Source organism: Clinocottus analis, unplaced genomic scaffold (genome assembly GCF_023055335.1).
Source record: "Clinocottus analis isolate CAN_PGR_092001 unplaced genomic scaffold, fCliAna1.0.p SCAF_6, whole genome shotgun sequence".
Classification (NCBI taxonomy): Eukaryota; Metazoa; Chordata; class Actinopteri; order Perciformes; family Cottidae; genus Clinocottus; species Clinocottus analis.
Window position 1 is genome coordinate 5,701,990 of NW_027176218.1, and position 21,912 is coordinate 5,723,901.

The 21,912-nt window shown below is 39.5% G+C and overlaps 1 protein-coding gene across 3 annotated transcripts in view; it reads left to right on the top strand.

Moving 5' to 3' along the window:
* LOC137803812 (glucoside xylosyltransferase 1-like) overlaps window positions 1–21,912 on the top strand; it is a 35,953-nt gene that overhangs the window by 7,092 nt on the left and 6,949 nt on the right. For 2 of the 3 annotated variants that reach the window (XM_068602568.1, XM_068602570.1), the window contains one exon: window positions 455–2,672. The exons of the other annotated variant lie outside the window; for it this stretch is intronic. In XM_068602568.1, coding sequence (XP_068458669.1) covers window positions 455–616 — 162 coding nt within the window. In that variant the 3' untranslated portion in view covers window positions 617–2,672. Of the gene's footprint in view, window positions 1–454; window positions 2,673–21,912 lie in introns of those variants that run through there. 3 annotated transcript variants of the gene reach the window in all.

Consider the following 21,912-nt stretch of genomic DNA (forward strand, 5'->3'; position numbering starts at 1 on the left):
ACAAAAGCCGGCGCTGTTTATATTAACTGGCTTAAGGGCTGGAAGTTTTATCTTTGTTGTTCACTTGGTGACACAAAAGCGCTCAATAATGAAGCATATCTGGAATGCCGCAGCTGTAGCTCTCACCAATGCCGTTACGCCCCACTGAGCACGTTCATGTATAGTTGTAGGAACAGATATTCATCATCCAAACACTCTCTGAATTGACAGTTATGAATCAAATGCAGAATGTTGTTTGTCTTGAAGTGACGGTGATAAATGTGGCACTTAATCTTTGTGATGTAAACGCACTTCTTATTGTCCCATCATGGCCGCAACAGGTGAACTCCGCTCGATTTTACAAAGAGCTGAAGTCAAAGACGCATAACTGTGGATGTTCTGAGCTGTGATCAAATCAGATATGTATTCTGAAATGATGAATATAATGCATGCACACTTTTTGCCTTCATCACAGTACACATTCGGTGAGAACATGGAGACCTCGCTGCTTCAGCCGCTGGAAGCGTCGCTGCAGAGCACCACGAACACCTACTGTGGAAGAGCCAGTCACCTGTTTACGAAGAAGTTGAAAAGGAGCATCATGTCTGTTCAACAAGACGTCACACAGAGAAGATGATCAGGACAGCACTGATATCACGATTAGTGTCTGACTTCTCTCTGGATGTAAGACACCGCTGTCTCAACCACAGGCGGAAGACAATCTCTCTGGTTGGAGGAAGCAATTATAGAGTTAAAAAAAACGACAACACGCATAGCAGAGCTAGTCCGAAGTCTTTAGGGGGGGTCCTCCTGTCGGGACGGGGACATGTAGAAGTTGTGTGTCTGTTGGTTCATAGCAGGAACACATTCACAGAACGGTTGTCACTTCAGCCGGGGGCCGCTGCAAAGAAGCAGGATTTGGGGTTAGGACGGTAACGTCAGGGCTGCTCTGGAGCAGGTTATGTTATGTACTGACCAATCAAAGCCTGGCGCATGGATCCTGAGCTAATATTAAACAAATGTGAAGAAGTTGAAGTCATAATCTAGGGCGAAAGTGGCACATTTTGAACTGCCAAATGCAGAAAACACAGCTGGCAAAAATGCATGAATGTAACGGTTTGTAATATCACTGCCTCATCTAGAGCCCGATGGATCTGACCACATGTTCGTATTCCGTTAAACAAAAGACTCTGCTTGACAGTTTTGGTCTCCTGCAGGCAATACACACCTGTATCAATTCACCCAAGCGGTTTAGCGGCAATCTAACAGAAGCATAAATTACTTTTATGGAAACGCAATCACAGAAAATCGGTATGTATATTCTCTTATCATGTATTAATATAACATTTTCATTAATGTGTCAGATTTTGAGCCGTGTGTTGCAGTGCGACATGTCTGCATCACGCCTGGCGGTCCCTCAGACGTAGACTTGCGTTACTTCACTACTTGTGCTTTTATGTATGCTGTAGGGGGGAAAACCCCTTTCTTTGAATTTTATTTTTTAATATTCAAACTATATTTTTATGTCCTCCAAGTCCATTTCACAACTCCAGGGTTTACCGAGTGGATGACCCGCTCCGTAGGACCGCCCGGCTGGCTCGCGGTTGTTCGGGCGAGTTAAGCCAGATAACCAAAAGATAACCCGGGTATGTTGTACTCGCTTCAGAGTCCAGGCCTCTGCTCTGCTAATGTGATAACACACACAGACGGTGGCTGCTGGTGAAAGATTAACAAGTAATAATAACCAAAATAATACAAAATATTCATAAGTAAACAGCTCCAGAATGTGAGTCAAGGTTTTAATCCTCCAGAATTTTGACTAATATCGTGTATGTGGTATGCGTTGGTAGGCCTCCCCTGTTGAGGAGGCATTGAGCTGCATGACATGCAGACGCAGGTCAACACTGGACCATCATCCGTTTACAAAGTGCTTCAAGATTAGTAATGCCGAAGGGTAATCTGTGAAACAGGTTCAACTTTGTATTCTTCTGTGAAGCCCATGCTGGTACATATCTGTCCGGTGAGCACACCATCGGGTCACAAAGGCTTTTCTCAGCATTGTGGAAAATGCACTGACACTTTTGAGAAAGAACCTCCTGACAGTCACTTTGAAACAGTTGTTCAAGGTCTTTGAAAAAGAAACACAGCAGGGGACTTCAATGTGTACTCCTATCGAGAGTATTTTATTAGATTTCTTTTAATATAATTTTGCATACAGGGTTTTGTCCCAGTGTTTTTGTCACAGCAGTATACCACGGGAAAAGGTTTATTCTTTTCAGGTACTTGTTAGTTTACAGCAATTATCTATTTTAAGTGAACAAAACAGATGCTCGTTAAAAAATACTTGTATTGTTGGGCATCTGTGACGAGAAGCACTGTCGATGTCTACCTTGTGACTTTAACATGAGGCGATCATTTCATATTCTCTGGTATGGGAGTGTGTCAAAGTGTTTTCAGTGACTGCAATATAAACATGTTTTCTTATAACTGGAACAAAGTCCTCGAGAGCCGTTTGGTCTCAATCAAGCATCACGAAATCTGCTCCAAGACAGTTTTAGTGAAACTTTGCACTTTTGATTTGAGAAATTGGGGATTGTTAGAACACAAAATCATGTGATTTTAATGTTTTTCTGTAAACCAGCATAGACATTCAAGTGTATATCAAATGGATGGGAAATAAATATTTGTGTAAGAAAGAGAAAAAAAAGCATTTCCAATCGTGTTTGTGATTCAGTGCATGCAAGCATGAAAAAAATACTTGCGATAAGTTTTGAATTTTGAAAGTAACGTGTTTCCATCCATTGTCTTCCGCTTATCCGGGGTCAGGTCGACGTGGCAGCGGGCCAAGCAGGCTGACCCAGACTTTCCTCACCCCCGCAACATTTTCCAGCTCATTCCGGGGGATCCCCGAGGCCAGCTGGGAAATGTAGTCTAAGTAACCACTTACAACAATTAAGTCTTTGTAAAAGGGCAAATTGATTCTGGTGGAATTGAAGTAAAGTATTTGACTGACATTCCTCCAGTTGGCCATCCTCGGTCCTCATTTCTTCCATTTTTTTTTGTTTGGTATTCTTCGTGAGTCTTCTGCACCAGCCATCATCACCACTTTACATAAGCTATAGTTGTTGCCAACTCACTCCGAGCAAAACCGATCACGATCCATGTCCGAGAAGACAGCGGCGAGCTAAAAATAAGAAATGAATGTGCAAGTTTGAAGCCTTCAGAAAGTGTTGTGAGATGGCCGAAAAGAAGCTGATGCGTCTGGGTCAGTAGCCTCTGGCTCTCCATTTCACAGTCAGATTGACGGACGTGCCCGGACTCGACAATCGATCCGCATGATGAATTTAAAGTGCTCACTATTCGAGGAAATAGTTAAATGTATGCATTTCTCTCTCTGAGAAAGTATGTGTGCAGTGAGTTGGGGAAACATTTTCCTATATTTTAAGATTAATAGTAACTCTAAAATATTTGCACAAACACTTTTAGTTGTTGTATAGTGAGCTAATGAGCAAAACCATGGGTGTGGATGCAATACAGGCTTATGAGTTAGCGCTGGTTCATATATATATATAAATAAACTACTTTTTTTCTACTCTCACAACAGTGTCGTTAAGGATTGCGTATGCTGGTTTGCTAGAACAGAGACATACAAAAAAAAACCCACTGGAGGTCAATGTATTCCTCCCTTGATCCTGTGATTATATGTTTGTAGAGAAATATTCAATGGCATTATTGACTACCGTCAAACACAACCTTTAATAAGATGGATGTTTACAACTTCAGTATACGAAGCATGGTCCGTTTTTAAGGGGAAAGGCTAATGCTGCCGCTGGCTGGTTTCACTCCCCTGAGCATAAGGGTGATGGAGGTCTCGTTCTCTTTCGGTCTAACAGGAACTGCCAATAGATTATTCATGTTATTGCTTGCACCACTTGGCCTCCGTAATGTTCAATACCAATTTAAAAGCCCGGACATAAATTAAAACAGTCGGAAAGCAAATGGCCCAACACAGAGTAAAAAGGGTCACAAAGTAAGGATTACGCAATATAGTGCAGTGCAAGTCATCAACATCCTCCCAACATGAGGAGAGTGTGGAGCTTACAGCAAACTACAGAGGACATTTTGAGTTTTCTAAGGTGACAGGATATGTTTGTCAGATTGCATTATATCTGGGACCAGATATAATGCATAATGTATAATATAGAAATGATTACAAAAACAATGCATATACCATAAACTTAGTCCACTGAGACTGTGTGTGCAGACCATGCGTATACAGTTTTCTACAAGAGGTGAATTATATGGAAAAACCGGCAGTAATTGATTTTTTTTTTTTTACGGCTTGAGGGCAGCAACAAAAAGTGAACACGACATTGATGTGTCACCTTTTAAGTGACAAATAGTTGCCTGTTTACACATCCAGAACGCCCGCAACATTATCAATAATTAAATAAATCGCAATATTTATTATACTTGTTTTTTATGTCGGTTAAGTCTCGAATATTCTGTTTTAAAATAACTCTGAAATGTGGTCATAGTAAGTCATAACATGTCATAAAAGTCATATTATTGTTACGTGTCTAAAGAGTCAAAGTAAACTGTCATAAACTACAATTACAGTCAAATTTTAGTTTGCATCCATGTCCGTCCATAATGTTGTCACTTCATCTTTTTATCCTATTAGACATATGTGTGAAATTGCCATAATTATCACTTGAAAAATCTTTATAAAAGGCCAAACATTTTTTAAAAAGAGGTCCCAGTGGCCGTGACCTTTGACCCTTTTCCACTAATTCTAATCATTTCATCCTTGATTCCAAGTAAATAGTCAACACATGAGCCTAAGTCATGTATCTCTTTCATTGACAGAGCAAAGTGACAGATCGTGGTTGACAAGGAAGTAGGAAGTGAAGTTGAATCGAGCAGTTCAGATCAGTTCCCCCTCATGCATCCATCTCTTTGCTTTCTGCCTCTCCTGCTGCAGAAAGATATCATTTAACCGGTGAACATGTTGATCAATAATACATTTGCCAGCCCTGCTGAGACAGGTATTTTGTGCTGATATGTCATGGGTTAATACAATTAATGTAATTTACCGTTGGGCATTAGCCATGCATGGAGAAGTGAATGTGCCACTGTAAGCAGAACAAGATGAGAAATATGCATATGGAAATGAAATGAAATCGCTAGTTCAGTTCCTGTAGTAAAGTATGGATATCATCCTGTCACTTTACAATTATTGGTAGACTGAAATATAAATGTAGATTCTTTCTGATTTCAGGTTTGTTGGAACAAGATTAAGAGATTACAGCCCCGCTCGGCACAGCGAAATACCCCCAAATCATAATGCTAGCATGCTAATGTTTAGCGGGTGTAATGTTTTCATGTTCCAACTTATATATTAGCATGCTGACCTTTACGAATGAGCACTAAAACCAATGTACAGCTGAGACTGATGAAAGTGTCACTGGTTTTGTATTTGGAAAACAATAGAGTTGGCCAAATAAAGATCATGACGTGCCAATAACAGTCATGGTCCCAGTATCAAGATCAAGATATCACAATTCGTCCTGAAGGAGACATCTGAGGGCAATCCTGGATCTACTTCTCTAAAACTCGCGATTCAAATCCTATTTGAGCTAATGATGTGTACCTCGTCCTCAAAGAACAGAAGGTAAACTTGATTAATGACATCCAGCCTCCCAGCTACACTGTGTGGATCAATGTTTCAACAAATAATCCATACAGGGGGGCACCCGCGGGTGGCGGCTCCTCTCCGCTCACTCAACAGTCGTAAACAACGGCTCAAAGAGCTTCCGCATTGACCCCAAGGGCTCTTGCCTCCGCTGCCGTCAACATACGAGATAGCGTGGCATGTTTTATAGATGCATAACATTCAAACACACAAAATAAGGACGTTATTACTCAGTCTCACTCTTATATTGGCTTTTTATGGCCCAGTTGGAACAAATGTCATTGAGATTGAGCATTCAAAATGCAGGAGTAATACCATCTGTATTACCACTCATAAAAGAGGGTATCAATCACTTGAACTGACCTTTTTTTCCCCTTGATAAAGTGTCTCATCAATGAGCCACATCCCAGTGCCTGAGGGCTAAAGGACTATTGGTTGAAATCAATGCAATGCCAAGTATTGTTAGTGAACAATATGCCCCATGATTCAATACTGCGCACTTTCTTGATTGCATTGTAGACACCACTGACAAGCGGCATTAATGGGCCGAGCATGTGATTCATGGTAACTGATTGACTGCACAAGCTATTACGGGCATCCACTTTCATGCACCAGCATGACAGCGGCATCAGTGGTCATAAATTGTCTGTGACTTGGCCAAATGCCACGAATGTGTGCGTCGTCAGCTCGCATGCAGATGAACGCACGGTTATGTCTTTGTGGGTGACTGTTGACTTTTTGGAAGGCATGCCAAAGACACCGGGCGAGTTTGGCTCACATTTCAGGTGTGTTTACTCACGCTTTCCCCTGGACTTCCTGTAGCCTCTGGCAGTGTTTTTCAACCTTTTTTTCAGCCGCGGCACATTTTCTACAATATGAAAAATCTTGAGTCACACTAACAACAAAAAAAAAGTTACAAAATGTCACATTGTAGCATAATACAGCATGTGCGCTACGTAATTATTGCGCTACCTACTGGCATGGAAGAGTATTTAATTACTAGGCCAGCCTAGCCACTATATTGCAGGCTCAGACGCTCAACAATGGCACATTATTTGCGGCAACTAAATAATATTTTGGACCGATTAAGTGAAATTGGACATTTTCACACGCACAGTGGTTGAAAATCACGAGCCTATTGGACTCTTTCTCTCACCCCAATGACTTCAATTTGACTGTCATTTCCTGTTTTGACCCAAGTTGCTTTAATTGCTTAATAATTATAGTGATCTGAGTAAACGTTGCTTTGTACTCTTTTTTTTTTTGCACATGTTGTCTTTTCCCTGCATCTTTTCAGTCCCATGAGTCCTCAACCTCATATACCGCGGGTCATTTAATTGTCTTCCACGTCCCTCCCTCACTGGCATTTCCTAATGAATATATCGTCTCTGGGCCCGCACACGGAGAGGTTGCTTCATTGACTATCGGAGCAGCTCGACCTGCGCGTGGAAACCTTTAATTGTTTTTCCCAGAGTCTGACAGCCGTCGACACATGATGGATTTGCCACAGCATTTATTTCTGACACGGAAAAAGGTTAAACCTTTGTATACTTTGAAAACATTCATGGTCAAATGAGAACTTCTGCAGGATGTGGCAAAGGCAAACAGATATTTTAATGGGTGGATTTCCAAGCTTGGTTTTAGAGAGAAGAAGTGTCTCTCATTTGGAGTTGAAAGTATATTCAAAGGAAATCCCCAGGGCAAAATGGGCTGTTCCACAAACTCCATAATTTACCACAAGTCTCTCTCCACCTCATGAACTGTTGGCTGTGATGGAAGTGTTAAATGAGCTGGGGTTTCTGGGAAGAAGAAGAAAAAAACACACACACACCTGTCCCTCATGTGAAACCTATTATAAAAACCTAATCTCAAACTAATTTAGCATTCTATTTCTTGCACTCTAAAGCATTTGTAACACTGAAATAGATTAATCAGACACATTAAAGCAACAATGCAATTTAAGGTCACCAAGCTGCAAAATGCATAATAAGCTGTATGGTTTCAATCAAGGAACATAGCACAAATTGCTCAGAGAAAGTCATTTTTCAGAGCCCTTTATTATTTCCAAGGGCACTTTGACCACCAAAACCCAGAGATGCTTCCACACCTAAGCTCCTGTAAGTCATTATCATTATTTATGCATGCATGGAGCAACTGAGGCCTAACTCTTCCGTGATACGAGTGATAGGTGAGTGTCGATGACACAGAAAGAAAGACAGAAGGAGGAAAAACAAATTGAATGAAGCAGATTTAATATTCTAAAGTGAGCTACACCTCGAAATCATTAACTTTTCAATTGGATTGTGGATTTTACAGCAGCTCCTGTCGTCTTCTGGGCCTGTAAACAAGCAGCAGTGTAACTTCCAAAGATATTTGCTGGTCTTACAGAGCAGCAACCAGAGAAAAATGTTCCCCCGTGGGCCAGAACCGCCACTCCCAGATTGTACTCAGATCCTTCACCGATGTATATATATAGAAGGATATCATTATTATACTGTTAATGCTTTAATTTCATTGTTGTAGTTTGCTGAGATTAGTCTGGGATTAGTCCGTGGCTCAGTGATCGCCCTTCTATCAAAGAGCCGGCGTTTCAATCCCCGGCTCTGCTCGTCCATGTCGATGTGTCCTTGGTCAAATTGCTCCCGCTGTGCCTGCGATGTTGAATGTGTATGAATGTTACTTAGAGGTGGCACCTTGCAACGTAGCCCTCGCCATTAGTATATGAATGGGTGAGTGTAGTGTTAATGTGCTTTTAGTGGTTGGAAGACTCGGAAAGTGCTTCACAAGTACAAATTCACTCACCATTTAGTTCAAGCCTCCAGTTAAAAAAAACATATGTGGGTGTATTTTTTCTTGTTTTATGTCAAAGCTTAAATGGGTGGTTTAATTTGTAGAAATTAATTGTGTTTTCTAAGCTCATTATATGTTTCTTTGTATAAAATCTACATGAGAAAAGTATTACTAATAACTAACAGTTCAACAAATTTACCCTCTGTTTGGGCTTAGTGCCAACTCGCATCACAAAGAATCCTGTTATGACGTAATATACTTTATAATACATTCCTTTATTAGTCCACCCACATTTTGTTTTCAACAACACCTCTTTTATCCAACCGTGTTCTGGTGTCGCTGTAGTATAGCCAGAGCAACTAAACTGAGAATTGCAATTTGATGAGAAAACAGCTTTGTGTCCATTCATTAATCATATCAATAATAGTATAAATAGAAAAAAAAACAACAGAAAAGTCAGACTTGGTTGAAACTACCATGTTGAGAGGAAACGCTCCATTTATTTAAGGAGTTGTCAATCATGACTAGAGAATAACCAGAATTCAATTAAAGGGCCAAATCTTGATTGTCATGGGACCCTGAGCGAGTCACTGGTTTGTGCCTTAAGGGTCTGACTTCACTCTGTTTCATTATCTCCCTGCTGCACGCATGGATTTCCATTTACCTTTACCCGGCGGTCCTTCAATGTTCCGTTCACTCAATATTCTACCTATAGAAAGTGTTCAAGAGAAATCAATTGAAGAGCTGTGATGTGGAGTCAATTCACAAGGAAACATTTACACTTGGCGCTCTCTGAGATTTTATAAATTGATTACTTTCTTGCAGTAACACCCTTCACTCTCTAGTCTATGTGCGCCATGTGAAATGTACATAGAAAGTCCCAAAGTGTTGGCTGAAATTATAATAGCGGGTGGGAGATTGTTTGACCTCCAACCAAAAGGAACCAATGGGTCACTATTTGACACAAAAGCAACAATTCGAGATCAATTATTTGGCTTTGGCCTCATTCTAGACATAAGTGACGACGCAATACACAGCCCATGAACAAATCTAAACCCAAATGCGGGCACCATGTGACATTTTAAATAAAGATTGGATTTTTTTTTTTTTTTTTGCTGTTGCAACTTTTAATCACACGTGAAAGACAATTTATTAAGAAGATTACGTTCTAAGCCTGTTTGCAGATCACCGAGGTCCACTGTGTGGCATTAGCTTTAATCCATGGGGCTTCTTAAATAATGTAGTAATCTTTTGTGTGATTATTTTGGCTGGGAATATACTGGATATTACGGTGTTTAACTCATGTTCTGTTACAATAACACACACAAAGGCTAATTGATGTCACACTAAACGGCCAAAGAGCCACGGAAGCAAAAAGCAGCCTCATTCACTCTGCACACAATCTAGACTTCCCAAGATTGAGTGTGAGTATGTGGTTATTACACCAATGCCTGCATCCCAGCAAACAACTATACAAATAAAACAAATGTTAGTAATACAAAATATAAAAAAAATCAGGATGAATCTGGATGGGGACAAAGAAAGAACAACACTTTCCTCACCCTCATTACCAGCGTTGAGGTGCTCGGCCTCCATTCATTAACTCTGAATCCAATTTACACATTTACATGATTCTTTGGACGACCTTACTGCCAATAGTTCAGGATCTGATTTCCGATCTCTATTCCATACCAAACATTGTGTTATCATTAAGAATATGGACATCCTTTGCGCAATTTATGAAAAACTGCTCGGAAATAGGGAAATAATGCTGAAAAAAAACAGCTTTTATTTTTTTTAGTGTTGGTGGTTCGTTTGTGTAAAGCTGATTAGAGGAAGCACAGACATTAAGCTATAGATTACAAGCAGGAGCTGCTGTGTGCACTGAGATGAGGAGTAACCAACTGATCTCGCTGGCTTGTAAATATAGCTGGAGAACCTGCAAAAAATCCTTGATGGACATGATCACACATGCAGGTGAAAAATAGTTGTCATTCTCTTATTAGAAGAGGAAACCTGACTGGTCCTTCATACATGAAATGCAAATGCCTTGGAATACAGATTAAAGATGTACAGATCATCATCCAGGTGTCAGCCTGGGCCGGCTTGTCATGCGTTATGACATGGCGGCACTCTCTCCGATTATGTATTACCTACAATACGGCAGCGTTTTCCCCTCTAATGCTTCACGCTGCATGTCTCTCCTGCTCGGCTTCCTGATGAACAGCGCGTCGGAGCACCAGAGCAGAAAGCATCATTTGGCTTCATGCTACCACTCTGAACAACCTTTCATTCCACCGCACTTCCCTTTAATTTCATTAGAATACGTGTGAATGCGACGAGAAAGGAAATCTTTTTTTTTTTAAAAATGTAAAAACTTGGCAGAACTATCTACTTAACAACTGCATGGTTTTGATCAAATTAAAATCAGCACTTACTATCAGACGTAGATAAAGGTCTGAATCATCCCGCGTTCATCTCGAGCTATTCAAGACCCCGTCCATATTCCTAATTCAATTAATATTTCCAGGAGATACCTTATCCTAATCATAATTATACAGTCTGGCATTTATACGGCTTGTCCACAAAGAGCACTGTCCCATTTAATCTTCCACAGCACTTGGTGATTAATATTGGTCTACGTCCCTGACTCCAAGTGAAGGCTGTGATGCTATCCACACGTTGAGAGCAATCATTTACACGATTGTTCTCGCCATCAGCCGGACTAGAGGTGTGAAATGCAAAGAAGACACAGCTGAGGTGAAGCCCGCGACAGACAGAGTTGGATGATAATCACCAGTGGAGGCTTTATTATTCATATTTTAAAACCTCGTGCGACATATATATGTTTGTATTTTGTTGCATTTTGATTTCTCGGACTTGCATTGTTCATGAAACCGCACATGACGAGCTTGAACACACAATCGTACATAAAGAGAGGAGATAACGTCATGAGCAAATGGAGATTAATACGGATTTTGAGGTTAGAATTAACTGACAATGTGAAACTCTTAGCATGTAATTGCATTCTCTTGACTATATACCTCCAGCTGGGGCCCTCTGTCCACTCACTTTGTGCAATTATGTTGTGAAGGAAAATCCACAAATTGTAAGACATCTATTCTAGCCTTGTTGCCTTCTGGGAATTTACCCATCTTGCCACAACGACTAAAAGCTATAATCCCTTCTACTTAAAATACTGTTGCTTTTGGCTCTGTTGTGACGGGGCTGGTTTACAGAAACCACTCCTCTCCTCTCAATTGCCGGTGTGTGTCAATATTATTCAGGTGTTGCTGTCCCAGGAGAAATCCTCCCATCGGAAGGCACATCTCCTGTTTTCCCCCAACACACTCCTCCATTATACAGTGAATACAAATAGCAAACACTATCTCTCTCTGTTTTGCTTCTGGCTACTCGTTCAGTCTGGGACAACAACACACCTCCTCTATTATTCTGAAACAACGGTACCTCGGATAGCAGATCTTTTTTAGTGCATCATCGTGGCTAGCCATCAGCTGGAGGATGCAGTCATGGTCGGGTGTTTCCCAGATGTGTAAAGCATTCGCCACACTTACGTGCATATTCAAAAATGTGATTATGACGTGACTAAAGCAGTAATACAGTGATGTGTTATTGCAATAATGCAATACGACAGGATCGAATAGCTGTTTCATCTCACTGTTAGTGTGCAAAGAAAATGCCATTGACTGACCAAATTACACAAATGTGAATATAATATGTGATGTGAGGGTGTTACACAGCACTGTTGTTTTTGACTTACAGCCATGCTGTAGTTTTTCTCTGTTTCTGTTCTTGAAAACCTCCCAAAAGTTTACTGGAAAGGCTGCTATCATACTTACCGTCACTTATTTAGAGATATGACAAAAAAAAGCTGGTAAATGTCAAGGTATTAGTAAAACGTTGGTGATATTGTACATATTTCTTACCTTTAAAATACCCAAAACATACTGAAGAGGCAAACTAAATACTTTAAAAGGGTTCAATGCTTTTTTGGAATAGCGAAGCATTGCTGGTTTTAGCATACATCCATCAAACAGGAGTAACTATTTCATTTTCAACTATTTTCATCTTCTGGAGATTAATTCCATTTGGTAGTCTAGTGAGTATCTCCACAACTCCCATGGTCCTGGTAATGAACGTTCATGGTGTCCAATGCAACAGAGTGGCAATACGTTATATCAGCTGTGAAATGTGGAACACACTTCATCAGACCATATTTACAAATTAAATTACATATATCCCCAAATGCATTGAGTGGAAGGTAGGGGAAACACTTTGGACAGGTGGCAACGACATTAAAGAGCTAATACCAGTTGGCAGACAAACACACATCTGTGGGAAAAATAAGAGTGTGCGATCCAGCTGACCTGCTCGTGTTCGAGTTGGCATCCACACGAAGAGGAGATGGACAAAGAAAGGTTCAGGCTTTTTTCTACAGCAAGGTAATTATTCAGATATATTAGTTGCAATACCAGTAAAAGACACGTTGTGTGGATTCAACTTTTATAATTGTAAATTGTTCATAGCCTCCTATTTAATATGCTGTAATCTCTGTGGAGTAATCTCTGCTGGAGTTCTTTACCCTCCACTGAAATGTCCAAGGATTCAGCAACAGACCTTTTGTTGCAATAAAGTCATTTCTTTTCATCTATTTAACCCAATATTAATCAATAAACATCCTGCCTTGGAGCAGTGAGCAAAGTCAAGTACTAAACTTCTGATTTGCTCCGTAAAATGCCTTTTCTTCTCGTACATGTGTGCTGCAAACGCTACAAATTCAAAGTAGAGATATAGTTATCTCTGTACAAATGCCTTCAAGCCAGAAAACCTTTTGTACTTCTTTTGTACGCTCACTGTTGCTCTCTCTCAGTCATGCTCCAATGGGGATAGAAGCATGGTGAATGAATGTAAAAAAAAAAAAAAAAAATCTCAACAGGAGAGAAAGCTCACACACATTAAAGACAGAACCATTTAACGGCTGTGCGGCGAATGTGCATAAAACAATGAAGCCGCAAGCAAATGGTTCTCCTGAAAGAGGAGACACGGTGCAGAGGAGCTGGAGTATAATACTCAAGGTGGGCGCTCTTCTTACTGCAGTCTTCTCTGCAACCTTTAACGTGACTCTAAATACCCACGGCAACGAACGCTGCTGCCGCAGCTGAACTGAGCCGCTGGAAATCCTACACACTCCATTCCTGCGAGAGTGCAAAGAAAGACCCTGAATGAATAATAGTTGTAATCCCCAGATTTTAATCTGATTTAAAATTGACTTCTGAAATATTCATTTTGCTTCTAATATGCTGGCTTAATGACCACACTTGCAATAGTTAAATATTTACAAGCACATATGACATTTTAGAAGCAAAAGAATAATTAACAAACGTATTTTATTAACCTAATACATTTCAGAATTAGATTGAATTCTCTCTCTCTCTCTCTCTCTCTCTCTCTCTCTCTCTCTCTCTCTCTCTCTCTCTGTATGGGCTTTTTAAAAAAAATAAAAAAAATGTTTTACTTGTTTTTCTTCTCTCTCTCTCTCTCTCTCTCTCTCTCTCTCTCTCTCTATATATATATATATATATCTATATATCTATATATATAGATATATAGATATATATATATATACATATATGAATATATATATATTCATATATATATATATATATATCTATATATATTCATATATAGATATATATATTCATATATGTATATATATATTCATATATGTATATATATATATATTCATATATGTATGTATATATATATATATATATATATATATATATATATATATATATATATATATATATATATATATAAATATATTATTACTGAGTTCATAGTGGTGGTGTTTATATTTGAATGCAATCTAGTACAATACCAGCACTAAACGTGATATCAATGCAGACATGTGATTTAATTGACAGCTCTATAGAACTAGAAAAAGCACTCACACACAAAAACTCTGAGCATGATCGGCGTTATAAAAGTAGACATATTGTTGTGGGCTGCCAGCCAACACAATGAAGTGGCCACTGAGCCTGATTGTCCTGGAGGCCCACTGTTTGTATAATCAGCCAGACATTGTTTTACTGCACTTTTCTGTCGCTCCTTCCCGCTTCTTGATGAGTCGATTGCAAACACCTGCCGTTCATTAGCCGCCTTCTGATTGGCCAGTTGCCGCCTGTCTGCCCATTTCTGAAAATCGTGTTGAGTGTCTTTCCTGTAAACACTCAAACAAGAAAAGAAACAGCCACCGCTGTACGTTTTATGACGCGGTCGTTGCCATATCCCGCCCATTTCCCCCTAATAGAAAGTTAACCTCATTTAAATTACAAATATTACAGTTTTAATGACACAGAGGCTGCTTTGTACATGTTTTATCAGCAACATGAACTACACTTATTAATGCAAATAGCTTTCTGCTTATGTTGTGGATTAATTAGAACATGAGAGGAAATCAATGTTCTCAATATAGAGAATTGTAATAATTACTCTTTCTTAAATGCGTTTATATTCCCCAGAGTTTAACTTAAATGGAAATTACAACAACATAGAGGTCACGAAAGGTTGAAGCCTCGTATTGATTAGAAATGTAATTAACTTGAATGAGTCATGAAAACTACCTTATCCAACAACAATCATGCTCCGATGAGACAGGTAACCCATTTTATAGAGCTATTTACCAGAAGATTAAAGGAAGCTGTGGATAATGGACAGACAGATGGGAAAAAAACACAAATATCCAATGGTGTTTTCTCTCTGACACTAAATCCTTTGAACAATGAGCATGGCTCAAAGTCCCAATCAACCCTCTTCACGGAGCAATTCATCTCTGCAGTAAGTCGCCTGTTTCTGTCCTCTCGTTACCAGAAACAAGTCGCTGATTCTGGATTCGTGCTGGTTTGAAGTAAGGTCTCAGAAATGACTGATTTCAATTGTTTCTGATGTGCACTTTTTACCAAGTTATGTACACCGAGCTAAGACTTTATCAGTTTTTGCTTGAACTGTTTGAAGGAACTGCTCCAACTGTGTTTTTGTTGGATGTTGTTTGTGAATATTATTGAGTTATTGAGTGTGTATTCTCTGGTGTTCATACTATGTTTTCCTCTCCATTTATATCAGTGAGGGGTGGCTGAATAACAGAAACATCTCAACAGCACCACAAAACGACATCTTCCAAATTGCCCATACATTTTAATCAACAGCACTGTTTTATTAGACTGCATTAGTTTAGCTAGGCGTGTCTAATAACTGGAAATTGAGTCTAGGGGGCCTCACACTGCTAGTCTCCTTTTTGGAAAATTAATTACTTACAAAGAAATGGAGGTATAACCAACTTCATGGATGAACTATGGCCAACGTTTGACTTTCAGTGATATAATAATTAATCTTTTTTTTTACTAAAACAAAACTTTAAATCCAACCAAGTTTAATTGAGAAAATGTATCATTAATTATACACCATTAATGAGACTGACTCAGTTACATACTTTAACTGAATGCAGGAATCATGAAGCGTACCTCTCAATCACGCTATTCCCTCTTATTATATCTGGTGAGAGAATCACAACTTGGTCAGTAATAAATCCAGTTTTTGTTTGCAGACAGTTTGACATTTGTGTCAGTGTTTAACGTAATGAGGGCCTGAACATCCTTATGGGTGGAGCAAGTTCTCCATTTGAGGCCAGGCGCACTACAATTATATGTCCTGCCGGTACATTTCATAAATCCAAAATATAACGATGTCCACCACATGGCATACAGTTACAAGGCTGTCAATAATGTTGGCATTTAATTACTTTTATTACTCTATGAAAACCACAAACATATTCACCCCCCCCAAAAAACACTTATAATTGCATTACAGCAGCTGTGCTCTCCGAGTATTGTTAGATCACACCAATTATCTCTTGGACCACATACGAAGGGGTCCATGATCCTTTGGGTGCTTCCTCCTGACTTGGCTGACATGTCAGAACAACAGGTATAAGACTCCAATTACTCCTCTCTGCAATAAAACCACCTTAAACCTATTCAGTTCACCTCTTAATGCCCAAGGAGAGAGGTACAACAAAATCAGCTAGCAATTTGCATTTAGATTGTGCTTTCGGGAAGAAAAAGAAAAAAAAAGTATGTGAATGAGCTTTCCGTGGAAAACGCTAATCCAACCTGTATGTTTCAGCAAAGTAATATCTCTGTCGAAGGCCGAGGAAGCAGGATCCTCTGCTGGCAGACTCTCCAGCTGTAAACACCCAAGTAAGGGTTCAGATGATCCAAGGCCTGAAGCGCTTGATTTAAATATTATACCAAACAACTTAAATTAAATTAACCCAATGAATATGTATTACGGTCCGCCACTGGATATGAAGTAAAAACAAGCCATATCTCTTTACTGCAGTTGAAAGATTAAACGTGGTGTGGGAGGAATTCTCAGATTGGGATGTTTTCAACTTGTAGAACTCAGTCCACTTTGTGATTCACGTTGAGCGGCTTTACTCCCGCCCTGCAGGACGACTTGCACCGCGTCTGAAAACAGGACTCGACTTGTGCTGCAGATCAGATTAAAAACTCTTTCATTGCTTCGATATCATGGGTCCACTCTGTCCCACGAGGAGGTGTGACTCTTTTGTGAGACGTATTGATGAAAGCAGCTCTGGCAATCAAGTCGCGTAGACCTGGCCATTCATTTTCATTATCTGCTCGTATTTCTGTAGGAGAGGACGGAGAGGAGCAGACCCTCTGCGAGGCCCGCAGTGGAATCATCAGCCTTACCTTTCAAAGGTATTACCACTATAAGCCAACGCTTTGCCCATTTTATCTCATGCATCGTGACTCACTGATATCAAAGCAGAGAGAGTTTGTTGTTGTGCGGGTTTCAGATGATCAAATCCTTCATATTTCCATATTTACTTAAGCATACCTTACCTAGATGTCAGATGTGACTTGGTTATTGTGTGAGCTTTATTGCACTGGCTATCTGTCTCATTACATCCTGCTATCAGAGTAATTTGACAGAGAATGTATTTGGAATAGATTTGCTTCTTACAGACAATGCTGTTCCATATTCTACTTCAGACACGTGTTCCCTGCTCTTTTCGCCCTCCTGGGTTTTATGAATATGAATAGACAGGTTGAATGAAATGATGATATCTTTGAATAGGGGCCTCTGTCTGAGAGCCGCGGCTGACAACAAATGATAGCGCATACCCTCATCAAAAGGCTCATTATTCCAGACAATTTCGGTACATTCATTATTTGCAGCGTATTTTCATTCCCTCGCTTATTCCTTCTTGTAAAGGGGTATCGTTCGGCCGTCTTGCAGTCAGTTAAAATAGTGTCGGACCTATTCATGAGGGCCTTTAATATTTCTCTTTCATCCACAGTCAACAAACCCAGTTCAGAGGCTTCTAATGGGATAATGGTGTTGTAATATGCTCTTCCCACAGAGTAGTTTTCTGCGTATCATTCTCGCACAGATTGAATAACAACATGAGGAGTAAGTATTTATGAGAAGTTCATTATCACTGCTCCATGCAAGGCATATTTATCTGTAAAAAAAAACAACTAAATAAGTCCAAATGTGTATAAAAGCTCTCATTGAGCTATGAGGTGCACATGAAGAGCAACACAGTTGTGTGTTAAATATGCATAAAAGCAGATTCTTGTCAATATGTGAAAATGAATTCAGTAATAGAAGATAGCATTGGATAACTGGACACATCTTCTCTGCAGCTACAACAAAAACAAACATATTAAAAGCTAATGCCACACATGTACTAGAACACTTCTCTACATGTATGTGACTGTCAACAGCCAGATTTGGCTACTAAGTGGTCAGAACTGCGTCACGTGAGAACATGTTGATTTGTATCTGATTGCCGGTGTCGTTATCAGATCCATACATTTTGCTCGATTGGTATTGGGAATATGAAACTCTCCGTGGCTTATATATTCGGTCCTGTATGGGATGGATGTGTGCCGGGCCACTCTGAACCAAATGTGGCCAATGGGACGCCAATTAAATAGGCTCAGTTCAGACATTGATGATGTAAACGGTAAGAATAGAACGCATTTACTAGAATTCCAATTACAGGTTACAAATCACAAGTTAATTACATTAATGCTCCGCTGATATTTGTCATTATGACCGGTTTATGAACCATTTCGTGGAAACTAAGCATCAATTTGCACACCCTACATGTACATACATATTGTGTGTTTGCACACACGTATACAAGTTGAAAGTTGCATGTATTTCATATGAATAGTGAGTAAACAATCTCTCTGAGTGTTGGAGAGCTTCTAAGTCTGTAACATTACTTTAATCTGCATGTTGATGTGAATGCTGATTATCCTTGTGTTCTGTTTTGTACTAACAGTTGCATTTCACATCACAAGCCTTGTCAGCAGGCAATGTCTTAATGACTCCTCCCCTGAGCTTTTTATCTGCTTGATTAACAAATACTGATCCAATATACCTCTTAAAAAGGCTCATTTAATCATGCATTTATTCCACAAAATAGTGGGCTAATTATAAATATAATTAATTAATGCAATGAGGAAAAATCAACTTGTGGTTAAAATCTTTTTTTTTTTAAAACATGCTGTTTAATCAAGGACCTTGCTGCAAAAATAATTTATTCAATTGTTGGCATGTGTTAATCATTTGTTACAACAAATTATAAAGCTAAGTGCACAAATTACCCATTTTGGTTGGTTCAAATTTAAAATCTGATCCGCATCCCGCATTTAACTGGATTTGAAAATGCTAAACCAAATGAAAAGAAACTGTCAGTCAAGAACAGCCCTGTCAAAATAAAATCAAATAAATAAAGTATGAATGTCAATACAGTTGTATTTGGTGCTGCAGCTTCTGCTCTTTGCGATGCTCCCAATATCAAGCCCAGCAGCATTCAGAGAATCAGTGAAGACTGGGAGTGAAGAAGACTGAATCCCCCAGAGATTCTCAGACAGAGCACTGCAGCATACATATCATTGAGATATGGAATATACGTGCACAGGAGATGCTGCGATAGTTTGGTTAATAAGAAACCAGACAGTGGGAGGATGGAGGCTGTGGAGAGAGAATCAAACAGCTGTATATGGGACTAAGCAGCATAAACAGCGTCTGGATCTACATCAGTAAGCATGTAGCAATGTAGACACAAGAATAATTTAATATTTCCAAATGAAATAAGTCAGACTTGACTGCAGTTGATGGTCACCTAATGTGTTCACGACATGGTTAAATGAAGAAAAATGTGCGCTAAAAGATACCAGCGTCAAATATTCTTATTGACATAATACAGGAAATTAAACCCCTTTTCTACTCTCACTGTCCATTGAACCATTCAGACTATTTTATTATCATGCAAATGTTTTATTTAATGTAGGAAAAGCATTTTTTGTGTGTCACTTTTTTATGCTCATAACAAAATGTTATAGGTGGTTTTCAGAGGGCAAAGAGAAAAGTGTACTTTTTGGAGCAAGAGTGGCATCACACATTTGCGCTCCAGCACCGTGGGCATGCTATTAAAACAAAATGATCTCGGGGAAGTTCCAGAGTATCAGTAATGGCTTACAGTAGAATCAGTACTAAGTAACAGATGCTTGACTCTAAAGTTCAACCTCATTGAGCCTCTGTGCAAACTTAATTTCCCAGATCCATGTGGCATGTGCCAATGCTGTGTGTGCACAATCCATTTCAAAATAAGAGATTCGAAACACACAGGCCACATATTCAGCATTCTCCATCTGTTGTTGGGTTGTTTGTGGAGCTTCTGAGGCCCCATGTATAATTCTGACAGGTGCCTTTTCCCATCCCACACGCAGCTGCCAATGAGCCTGTCAGCAAACAAAGAGGAGTTGGCGTATAAGAAAGAACAGCTGGTGAGTGCTAATATACAGGCCCACTGAACTGCCAAGGTCTCTGTGGTACACATATGTACTCTCAGCGCCATGCACAACGTCAGACTTCCTCCCCTCCAGGACCTTTAGACAGGCTTGCTGTCTTAATCGTAAATCTGGGTTCACACCTCTGACAGCTGTGTTGTCATACTTTCATCTAAAGGCCGATTTAGGCCAAACATACAGGCACAGCTGGCGTGTAATTGGGAAAAGACATGATGAGCTACATACATTGCAGTTTGCAGGGACCACGGACACAGACACAGTGGTATTAGATGTCTGAAGTTGAAAATGTAGTTACTGAAATGTGCATTTACTGATTCATGGCAGTATTTTTTTTTTACCCTTATAAGAGAAGTGGGACATGCTGTAATTAAAATGTACCTATGGTCCGTTTTTAAAGTAATATGTTTGTAAAAAGTTACCTATTTACAAAACACACACAAGACATAGCCGTCCTGTACGTTACTGGCCTCCTGATAAAAATCCAAGTCCACTATTCACTCTTCTTCTAGCTCTATGATCTCAACGATCTCCTGAGAAAAGGGCTTGGCTCTGTGGTAAATGCTTTTCACTAGCTGGTCGCTGAATTTGTCTGCTGGCCAAGTCGCACACAGTGGGTGTTTAGAACTTTTTCACGAAAAAACAGCTGCTGTTGGAAATTGATAGTTGTGAGAGTGAAAGAAAACGATACCATTGAGGGCCGTGAAACCAAAATGAAAAGGTGAAATATGCTGAAACACTGAGGGAAGGCTTAGGGAAATGTAATGTTCGGTTGCCAGTTCCTAACCCCTTTTGCATAGGATAGTCATTCGAGCCATCGTTAAAGACACAATGAAAAACATGCTCTTTAAACCCTTTTTAGAAACATCGCGATCATATTGTGCACCCGTTGAACAATTAATACAAAAAACTATTTCTTTGTCATTTTAAATTTCCTATCATCTTAGCTTCCTGCGAAACAAAAAGGTATTATGTATGTAATATCAACATATCAACCAATAAATATCTTGAGATCTATCCATCAATCAATCCGTTTGCTTCAAAGTTTTGAAAAATATTTTAGGAGAGGCCAAACGGTGAAATTACAATTCTTTTCGTCATGTGATGCTTTAGACTCATCAGACCATATTAGGAAAGAGATGTTGGTAAGTGAATAATTTATCTTGAGGTAAATAGTGTTAATGTGTTCGAACACATGAATTAATCAGGTCCCTTAAGTTGTAAAATTAACTAATATCTGAATCCAGAGTCATTTTTTCTTGTCAATGAGCCCGAGAACGAGGCTCTTGTGACCGCTCAAATAATCCATTTAACTGAGGAAAATGCCACCGAACAGAAGCTAACTTCCACTTAGCTGGGACTTTAATATTGATTAGTCCAGCTTTAAATAAGGCCGGCAATAGACGTGATTGACACCCGAAAAATCTTAATACATCAACATCCAAATACAGATATGTGGAAATAAATAATGATAAAATGAATGGAGGCTCAAACGAGGCTTAAATCCAGGAGCAC